Below are 11,224 nucleotides of genomic sequence, written 5' to 3'. Positions count from 1 at the left end.
CATCTTCTTTTCCATGTAGCCCACATGAAGAGCAAACACAGTCGAACATCCCTGTCATCCTCCACTCCCTCCGACTCTTCTGAGGGGACCCCAAGGCACTCAGACCAAATAAGGGATATTGTCTCTAGCAGATCATGGCCCTGAATCAGCCCCAGCCAGGACCACTTCAACTGGTTACTCTCAATGCTTGGCAATGTTTTTTTTTTTTTTGATAAGGAAAAGTGAGGCCCACCACGCTGTGGAGAAAAGTCATTTCAGCTCCCTGTAACCTCAGTCTTATTTTCTTGGTAATGAGCTATAGTTCAAGACCATTGGTGAAGGGGGTGTTGAACTACTGGTGAACAGAGAGCTTTGCTTTACAGCTGAACATCCTCCAACAGTCTGACCAACCAACCACATAACTGTGGGCTCCAGTCAGAATCCATGGCTGATCTGACAAACTCTCCTCCCATGACTTCTTCCCCTCTACCAGGGGAGGACATGACTTTATTGCGTGAGGAAAACATGGACCTAGACCAGGAGGCGTTCATCCATATAGTAATTGCGGCACACTTGGTGGTCCCCATACACACTGGAGGGCCTTGTGTGATAATGCTAAAAGGACAACATCATCAACAAACAGCATTGATACATGGGAAACTACCCATTGCTTCCATATGTGTGTGGAAGAGACGTGTCCATTAGTCTGAAGGCTTATGGTAATATGGGGGGAGTTCCAAGGAAAAAGATTTCAAAATCAGTCTGGAAAACATTCTAACCAAGCTTCACACCGAAGTGCTCATCATTGTTCTTCATGGGAAACAGCCCTTCAAGATCCCACATACAACTGATATGAGCTGTGAAATAAAGTTTTGTTATATTAAGGCTCGATGTATAACTTATCATTTCCGCTGCCACCTCTGGCTCTTGCAACGAAAGTTTTCATTAGCATGAAATCAGAAGCTGCTGATGACCTTCTGCCACACAGACTACTTTACATTCTGCACATGGGTATTGAATATAACTTGGTTTTGAGTCTAGATATTCCCCAGTCAGCTTTGGGTCCAACCCTCTCAGGTTCCTTGCTGCTTTCCAGAGACGGTAGGGACTTGAGCTTTGACTCATGCAGCCCACAGTTGCCCGTCTAGTTATTTCAATGCTTGCCTCAGAGGATAATTATCCACTGCAGTATGAGCCTGAGGTTGATTGTATTTATTCAGAAGTTTAGCCTTAGTTGATCTTTTCTTCCATCACTCTTTTCTTTTTTGTCCGTTTTCTTTTCTGTTTTGCAGCCGCTCGGCCCATCTGCTAGCAGCGCATAAATTTTTAATGCCTCTGCCCCCGAGCCATGCAGTGTCAACAGAACATTGTTCCTGTGTGAAGAACGGGTAACTTCTGCTCTCCGAGCCTCTGCTTAAAGTTGAAATTAAACTTTATAGTTGCTGCAGGTGTTTAATTAGTCTGAAGCAAAGATACCCATTCAAAACACTTTGTGTATTATACAAAGCACTCCTCTCTCTTTTCCTTTTGTTTAATCCCTTACCAGCTTTTATTTCTGTCAATATAAGGATTGCCTGGTCTGGCAGCCTGCTCGCAACAGTGCACAGACATCTTGAAGCTCTGCAGGGATGTGGTTCATTGCCCCGTGGCCATTTCCCTCTAATTAACATTCAAGTTCGAGCACAACAAAAGTTGTAATGTTGATCTGTTATTGCATCAAGGAGAAAGAGATTGAAGAACCTGCTTTCAAAGCATCTGTGTGTCATAATCAACCTCCTCTTGAGGATTTGCACAAGAATAAAAAATGATTGTTTAATAAATTGATGAGCAGTTGAATAATGAATCAATACTCCAGCTGTATGACAAGCCCTTTAATGTCGATATGACAGCACAGTGGAAAGCAGGATTAAAACTGTGTGTGCACAGTTATGTGAGCAACCCGAAGACGCTCACAGAATATGTGTACATTCTCATCTTATGTCCGTTTATGAGTGTGGAATAAAATCTTCTTGAAGGCCCTCCGGAAATCTCGGTTAAAAATAGTGTATATGATGGGGTTCAGGGAGCTATTGCAGTAACCGATCCAGAAGAAGATGTTGAAGAGTGTGTCGGGGATGGAGCAGTTCTCTCTGCAGACAGCTTGGAGGCTGTAAGTGAAGAAGAACGGGAACCAGCAGAGAACGAACACGCCCATCACCACTGCCAGGACAAATGTGAAACGCTTCTCCCTCATTTGTGCCACTTTGTTTTTGGACAGAGACATCTGCCGGCTGCGCATGGGCACCGGAGATGGGAGGAGTAAGTGGTGGGAGCACTGGTCGGACGATGCCCACGATATGGAGGCGCAGGAAGGAGGAGGAGGGGGAGGTTTCAACCTGTTGGTTGTTCCGTCAGCGTCCGCTCCCTCCTCCGTCTTCACTTTCATGGCAGCTCTCCTTGGGAAGCGGAGAGAGGAAGTAAACGAAGAGGATGATTTTGCGTCAGCTTCGCAGAACTTCTCCTCCAGGTCTATGTCGTCCAGCTCTCCTCGCTTGTGATTGCTGCTGTTGCTGTCAATATTGGAGGAGCTATTTCTGATTGGAGGCCTCGGGCTTTCTAACTCATATTGTGCCTTTCCGCAGCTGGCCCCCTTTCTTTGGAAAGTCCTATTGGGGCCAGCGAAGCATGTCTCGGACTGCGATGGCTGCCGCTCCATCACGTTCTTCGCCACAAACACGGTGGAGGCCCGCTGCTTGGCGACACGGTAGATCTTGCAGTAGACAAGAATCATGATGATGCCCGGCGCAAAGAAGGACACCAGGCAGGAGGAGAGGATGTACCAGGTCTGGTTGTTGAGCAGACACACCTGCCTGTCATTCCCGTCCTCGCTTTCTGACATCGTCTCTTTCTGGGTCATGAGGAGCGGCGGCGAGGAGATGACGATGGAAATGAGCCACACAACGCTGATCATTGCCTTGATCCGCTTGGGAGTCCGCTTGCGGTTGTAGCTCACCGCCTTCGTGACGGACCAGTAACGGTCGAGGCTGATGGCGCAGAGATGGACGATGGATGAAGTGCAGAAGAGGACATCCAGGGCCAGGTAGAAGGAACACCAGGTGGAACCAAAATACCAGTAACCCATGACCTGTAAAAAAAAAAAAAGAAAGAAAAATTAATACATATTAATAATAAAATACGATGTCAAGGAATACACAGATCACACTTCATTTTCTGCGAGCTTCAGTCAATCAACAACGCCTTGATGATGGGGCCTACGGGATTATCTCGCCGCAGTATAAAATTTCAGTCGATATCTCGTTGCGGCCGTGTTGGCGGCAGCTCTTTGTACTGCGGAGTTAACCCTCTCAGAGAGTCTGCCGTTTCACTTCAGCCACCTTGAAAAGGTATTAAGCACAATCTTATCACAGCCACAAGATACTAAAATATCCATCAAGTTCCTCCACAACTCCAGACTTCTTTACTGTGAAAATGAAATCTGTATGAGGTCTTAAAAACTGAGATATACTGTATCTCTTGGCCACCTGCCTTTTTTCAGTCTGGCAGGTGATAAAGAGGCTCATATTGCACTGCTCTGCAGTTTGATGATAAAAGACCCTTGGATTATGCTTTTTTTTTTTTTTGCTTTTTTTTTTTTTGCTTTTCTGAGATGTTTTAATCCCAGTTTATGCTTTTTGAGCTGACAAACTTAAGAGGACGTCGGAGAAGGAGCCATGTTTATTGATGCAGTTACAGTTTGTGAAAACGGTTTTTCCTTTTGATCCATCAGTTTAACAGGAAAATCATGAACAGCCTCTCAAGCAGAAATGGAGATATTTATTGACAGAAACTTCTCAAATATGAGAATTCATGAAGCAGCACAAGTGTAAATTGAATATTTTGGGCTTTTGGTCAAAACTTTTTCAGTCAACACTTTTGACTTTTCAAGACACAACTTCTGCTGCCTTCAGCATGCTTATTTTCTTTTTTTTTTATCATCTCTTTCACAGGGTGCTTTTGCCACTTTGTGGGTAATAAGAAAGCAAAACCTTTATGATAATTACTCTTCCTAAAACTTAATGATTCCCAGGAAATAAACCAGAAACAACATCTATTCATATTTTATAAAGTTGTTTAGGGCGATGAGGGGTTTTGTCGGGGGAGACAGCCGTCACTACCAATCGGCTGACTGCAGTGTTTTCACTCCTCCTTATGGTAATGTTCTGATGTGCCAGGTACAACGGGGGGGGTTACGAAAAATGGGAACCATTGGGAACGGTTCTATCAGTACTATCCACAACTTTAGTCAGTGTAAATGCTCTACAACCCATTCCATTCCGTTCCGTATTACCACAAACTGTGCAGTGGAAACAAGGCTTTACTGTATTTCAACACATGTGCCGTCGAATCTTTATTGTTTACACAGAGTTACGCATCGAAAAATAAAACCTGCCACATGAAACTCTGCCATTCAGTTAAGTGACAGTTGTTGGTAAGTTAAGCTATAAGAGTGGCCCCAGTGACCTCTGGAGGTCATTATATTTATGACAACAATATGAGAATTAAGAAAACAAAGCAATGGTGCAGGAGAAATTTTATGTCAGAGGGCAATTTTAAGACACAGACTTTTACTTTGGTTACCAGTGTTTGAGGTACATCTAAAACTAAAAGTACATGTGGGGTTTCTTTGAATACATGTAAATAAAGCAACTTAATGTTTATTTACCTGAATAGCAGGCACAACACGGAATATTTTTGGTGGCTAAAAATAATCGCCGCACACATATTTTATTGACTCTAAATTTAAAAGTTTTCTTTATCAACACTTTACACTTTTCTAAACGTAACTAAGTGCTGTCAGAAACTTCATATCTCTATTGATCATAAGGGTTGTTAATGGCAACTTACTGGGCTAAAGGGGGGATAGAGGGGATTTAAAAAGAAAACAAGAAAGCTTTGACATAGCAGATAGGCACTGTGACTCCAGTTCTGATTAGTTAGCGGCTATAGTTTCAGCTCCAGGGAATACCTGCTGAACTATAGATCTTATCAACGTCGCCTAATGGTGGTGCACCAACACTGTAGATATTAGGCTCTAATTATGTATGCTGTCTGTGTACAGTGATGTAGTGGTCTGCACTTTCGTCTCACGGCGGGAGTATCGCCCGTTTTGGCTGGGGGGCTTTTCTCTAATTGTATTTTTTCCCTCTGTGTGTGTCTACTGGTTTTTCAAAGGTAATCTGCTTTCCTTCCACATTCTGAAAACATAATGTGCTTTTCAGGTTATTTTCTGGTCGGTGTCAGTGTCATATGAGCTGTCCAGGGTGTACCCAGCATTCACCTGGTCATCTGGGAGCGGGCTCAGCCCCCATCAGCGCTAAATTGGATAAGGCAGTATAGAAAAAATGATGGATGGTTGAATGGACTCCGTATAATGCAGGACACTGCATATCCTGAACTATAAGTCACACCAGAGTCTAGGCTGTGTCTGTCAAGAAATGTCTCATTAAGAGGAAAACAAGATATATAAGCTGCACTGATGTATAAGATGCTTTCATTTTTCAATGCCTAGATGTAACTGCACTGTTACAAAGCCTCTGCTTGGCTGTTTGGGAATTTATTTCAGCTCATGGCTGTAGTGCTTTTGGCCTAATGATAAGCCTTCTTTGTTTTGTTTGTCTTGGTAGCAGTTTCTCTGCTTCTCCCCAGTCTCTCACAAGTTTCTCAGACACCCTGAACTCCTTTTTGGCTGCGTTGCGCTTGCTCTGTGTCAAGTCTAGCAATAATTGAGTTTTTTTTTTTGCCGTGGTTCTGTAGCAACATTCTGTTGTCCTACACTGACCACTAGTTGTTCTAGATGGTATGTACAAGCATATTTTCACATATAGTTGCTTCTTAATATACATCGTAGCTGGCAACTACAGAAACTGGTATTGGAAATACAGTAGTTATACCTGGTCTGTCAGTTGCTTTGGGCTCTCAGTGTAACTTTTTCCAATTACTCGAACTCTTTCTTTCTGTGTTAAATATAATTGCAATAGTCCTTCAACCTGAAGCGAGCTGAAGCAGACGTGCCTTGATAGGAGCCACTGCCAGCCAAAGCATAAGATTAAAAGCAAAATCGACAAAACAACCTGGATGAACTGAAGTGCCATTCTGACTATGCTGCGAGCAAAGGTGCTTCAGAATAAAAGATTTCCAATCGAGAAGAAGGGAAACCGACAAATCTAAAGTTCATCTCAAACAGAAAATGAAAGGAATAAAGATGCACGAAAGAGTCAAGAATATCTCACACAGCACAGAAGTAGTTCCAGGTGTATTTCAAGTATTAATGTCTGATAAGAAGCAGTGAAGAACGTCAGAGAGGAATCTCGAGCCATACATCAAGCTGATGCCCACCAACTTCAGGGAGGAAGAAGTTCATTAAGATGCCTACAGTTAATCATAAATTTCCTGAAGTTTAACAAGCAAAGATGTTCATAGTCTGAATTGAACAGATTATTATGTGAAGGAGAGCGCCCCGTCGCTGTTAAATAAGATCTACGAATTAATTTTCTGCTGTCAGCAAAAAAGAAAGGCAGAGCACTAACTGTGCTCGTCCCTTCCAGACATCCAGATCATCATTACATTCAGTTCAAAACCAGACAAACATATTGATTCAAAAAAACTATTTAACGTGTTATCCAGGGAGAGTTCAGAATAAGAAGCTCTCATGAGTGAACTCTCACATAACGACTACTGAGAGAAAGGGAATAAGACAGTGGATTTTTGAAGGAAAACCATTGTGCTTTCTTTAAGTTTGACAGTGACTTTTACTGTTGGACGAATGCATGGCGTGACCACAGGGAAATAGAAAAAATAATAATGGCCCAAGAGGAGAAAGACTGAGTCTTATTTGTAGAATCACTGCAGGATCCCGTCTATTTTTCAGTTTTAGCCTCGACTTATAGTGTAAACATGAGTAAACGGGAAGTGGGAACGTTCCTTCTTCAGAGTGTGTAAGACATATTGGAACACTGCTAAACATGAAATTTCCCACTGTGCAAGTGGGAGATTTGATTCCTTTACATAATTTTGAATAATTCCCATTTCATTTGAATTTCAGCATTATATTAAGTTTTGAATTTACACCATACAAAAACGCCCATTTCACACAGATACATTTTTCTGTGTGCTGCTCTTTATGCTGATTACCAATTGCTAATAGTCAGAAATCATGCAAATAGATCTGGACTGTGTCTTTACACATGAGCAGTACCTGTGTGAATATGAAGGGATGAAAGGATTAATAATGGACTAGATAGTTAGCAGAGAGATAAGGTGGCTCGATACTCTAATATGAGTAACAGAATAACGAAGGCTATCATTTTTTTTGTATTTATAACAATAAATGTTTAATAGTTTAATCATATATGGCAAGAAAGCTTTCCCAATTCTTAAGAATTGCACTTGTTTCTAGCTTTAAAAAGTGTTTCAGCTCTCATCTGGAAGGCGTGTGTATGCTTGCATGTAATTAATGTGGATCGGCAACATTTCCAGGGTGTAGTCAGACTATTGTGCATTATGAGATAGGGTAGGTTCTCCCTGTTGTTTAAAGCATGAGCTGAATATTGATAATGAAAGCATGCTGTAACTGAAATTTTGAGCCAATGAGAGGAACGGCTGACGGAGCTAAATTTTGAGCTGGACGCCTTTCAGTCAAAGCAGAAACAGACGAGGATGCTCAAAAATCAAGAATCCGAAACAATGCAGCAAACATGAATAAAACATGTATTAATGTCCACTCAGACCTGATGTTTTCATCCATTTTTCGTCTCCCCAGCGGAGCAGGAGTTTGACTGAGCATTGCATGTTTCATGTATGTCATCATGTATTATTCATCTGTGTTCTGTTTGCAACACCCAAGGTTTCCCCCCATTTTCAACTGAGGACATTTTATTACACAAATTGAAAATGCACATAAAAACAAGCAGATGGAATTGCTTCTATTGATGCACAATGACATGAAAATACATTTGGGCTTCTTTGACTGTGTAGGAACATGTTTTATGTAAACCTGTATCTGATATCAGAATGTAGCCTTTGTGGACCCTGCTTCATTTGGATTTAAAATGTGATCACTGGCACGGCATTCACACCTTGAAATAACAATTACCCTACGATATGACTCTAGTTGCTCTGGGATCAGGGTTCTGTATTCCTATACTGTAGGAAGAAGTGACGCTCAGCAAACACAAAGAGCCCGGGGTCGAGAGGCTCAATGATTATTTGATGTGGAATGGTAAAAAAAATAACCTCAAGCATTTTAATTGATGTTTGTTTTTTTTGTTTTGTTTTTTTTTTGGGGGGGGGGGGTCTACAAGTCTCCAGACTCCTCTGATGGATTATAACAAAGATTTATTTGTGGCTCTTATTTGATGCAATTGTGGTTTATCTTAAAATAAATACCTCTACAACTGTTTGGTAAATTGCATTTGACATTACCAAAAAGCTCCATGCGAACCCGGGAAACCGCCCACTGCTCATGTTTGGCACGCTGGTGAGAATTATTGCCATATTAGCATTATTGAAAAGCTGTGGTAGGTTTTGTTCATTTTAAAGATGTGGAGTAAATGATCTTATTTCCCCATCCTAGTTGATTTAGGAAACAATTATCAATTATTTGAAAGAGCACCAGATACTATCAGCTATTATAGCACCTATTCACACACCCACACACACACAAACAAAAACCATTGCATTGCATTCTGAATAGATGTAGTTCACCACAAAACACAAAAACAATTGATGTACACCCCCCCCCCCCCCCCCACACACACACACACACACACACACACACACACACACACACACACACACACACACACACACACACACACACACTCACCATGTAACACATCTGTCACAAAGGCTGCATGCCATTCATTAGTGAGGAGGTCAGTGTCTTTCTCTGACCTGCCTTCACTGGGAAGCATGGAGGGAACTGTGAGTTCTGCGATGAGGCGACAACCTGTTCCACCACCTGAGCCGCAGCTCACTTAATACTGTCACAGTCTATCTTTTCTTAGATTCTGGAAATTGATGTACTTTTAGCTCCACTGCCACATATTTTTTTTTTTTTAAGACATGAAACATAGTTTACTTGAGTCAGACTAAAAAACAGCAGACTTTTTATTTATTTTGGATTTTACATTTAAATATTGGCGTGGTGAATGTTGCTCTAGTCATAAACAGTGTTGATTCTACGGGGCGACATCGCATCATCCTCACTTTGAGCAAGGGCAGTGCTGGGATGCAAACGGCAGCAATGTGCTGTGAGAAACTCCTTTCTTGGAATATGATTATCTTCAGTATCAGCAGCTTCATTGCACATGCCATTGAAGCAGATGATGGAAGCTAAGTTGAAATTTGTTTTCAAGGATTGTTTTAATTTGATCAGTTTAGACAGTTTACGCCAGATCAAGTAGCTTAATGCTGAGTATGTCTGACAGCCAGCTGACAGCAGCGTTGAGTTTAAGCTGTCGCGTTGACCGACATGTTTATGAGGGAGTCACAGCTTCAAACTTGTTTCGCGGTGGGGATTTTGAAAGCTGTCAAACATGTCAAACCTGCAGCAGTTTTCCTTTAAAATGCGTTGCTGGTTGACGTCGGTTTTATTCATTGAAGCTGGAATGCAACTTGTGAAAAAGGCAACAATTTCTTTCATAATTTGTTGGATTCAATGCAATTCATTTGTTCATACAGATGGTTAGAAGAGGGTTTTATTTAATTTACAACTATCTTTAGATCATGTTCAACATTTGAAGTCTCTTAAGGTGAAATTACCTGAACGCATAATCATTATGAGGATTATAAGGAGTGTATTATTCATCGGCGTCCAGGCAGATGGGGTGAACAAAATAAGGCAAAATAGCCAGAAACAGAGCTCATTACCTCATTGGCCAATGAGAAGGGGATGACCAGCGTTGCCACCAGGATGTCCGCCGAAGCCAGAGACACCAGGAAGAGGTTCTGCGGCGCCCTCAGTGCTCGGCTGGTGAACACCGCCACCACGACCAGCACGTTGCCCACCACGGTCCCCAGGATGATGACCGTGACCACCAGCACGATGCACACCGACGCCACCTGCGAGTGAGGAGGTAGAGAAGGAGGTCTGGACGAGGAGGACGTCTGGTTGACATTCTCCAGCGAGGAGTTTGGCGGCGAAGTGGCCAGTACGGGAGTGAACACATCCGATAGGTCCATCTTGGTTAAATCACTGATGCTATGATCCCCATTTTTTTTTTTTTTTTAAGTCCAGTGCATCAGGTGCAGAGATTGTGTCTTTATGACAAACTGAGAAAATCAAGTTGAAAACATGAGGAAGAAGCCGGAGGGGGAAAAATGTGCCAAGTGATATCAAAAGCTCTCAGAAGGGTTCTCAAAAAATGTCCAATAATATCCTCAGCAGCTTCCAAATATTTGCTTCTTCGAAAAAAGAACCAAAAATTAGTCACGCGTGTCTCCAGTCCTCACAGTCGCGCAGAAACGGTCAACATTTCATCGTATTGAGTCCAGAAAAATACTCTGCCTAATGTTAAGCTTCATCCTGCAACACATTCTGCATCTGCATGAAGGACTTGGCATGATGTTAGATCGGATTAACATTCAAATTAAAAAAGAAAAAAAGTCATATCTCAAAAATCCATTCACAAGCAGATCGGAGCCCTGAGGTTGACACAGGATCTTAAAGCAACAAGACTGTCCTAATTCATTCTAACAACATGCAAAAAAAAAACTATAATTTAAAAAAGAAGAAGAGGCAGCAGCGTATGGCATCATGGTCCACTTAGAGCAGGGACAGAGACTCTGTTTGGGCTGCACGGTACCCTCATACTGCCGGACACTGACAAAGATCAGAGTGGAGGAAAAAAGTAGAAACGACTCAGAAGAGAGGGCTGAACGTACGGGAAGATGCATAAACAAAGAGCAGATGATGAAAAACAAATTCAAATCAAGAAGGAGTACAAAGAAAATCAGAGGTCCTCACTTTCATCCGAGTTGTTGCGGAGCTGAGTGACTGCTGCTGCTGCTGCTGCTGCTGCTGGAGCTGCTGCTCTACTGCTGGAATAAAGAGGAGGAGGAGGAGGAGGAGGAGGAGAGAGAGACACAGAGAGAGAGAGAGAGAATCGGAGAGAGAGAGAGAGAAACAGAGAGAGAGAGAGAGAGATGAAAGGAAAGCCTAAGACGTGTAGAACGGGGGAGATCTTCTGTTAGAGGAGGCAACGAT

At 42.3% G+C, this 11,224-nt stretch overlaps 1 protein-coding gene across 1 annotated transcript; it reads right to left on the bottom strand.

Moving 5' to 3' along the window:
• Positions 1–1,841: 1,841 nt before the first annotated feature.
• On the bottom strand, positions 1,842–10,493 carry LOC115386812 (alpha-2Db adrenergic receptor-like). The gene is made up of 2 exons (XM_030089289.1): positions 9,889–10,493; positions 1,842–3,103 (listed from the first exon to the last, which is right to left on the bottom strand). Exons 1-2 carry the CDS (start codon positions 10,198–10,200, stop codon positions 1,955–1,957), a joined length of 1,461 nt encoding a protein of 486 aa, XP_029945149.1. The 5' UTR covers positions 10,201–10,493; the 3' UTR covers positions 1,842–1,954.
• Positions 10,494–11,224: the final 731 nt, after the last annotated feature.

The sequence above is a fragment of the Salarias fasciatus genome, chromosome 1 (genome assembly GCF_902148845.1).
Source record: "Salarias fasciatus chromosome 1, fSalaFa1.1, whole genome shotgun sequence".
NCBI lineage: Eukaryota > Metazoa > Chordata > Actinopteri > Blenniiformes > Blenniidae > Salarias > Salarias fasciatus.
This window is presented reverse-complemented; position numbering and strand designations above follow the sequence as displayed.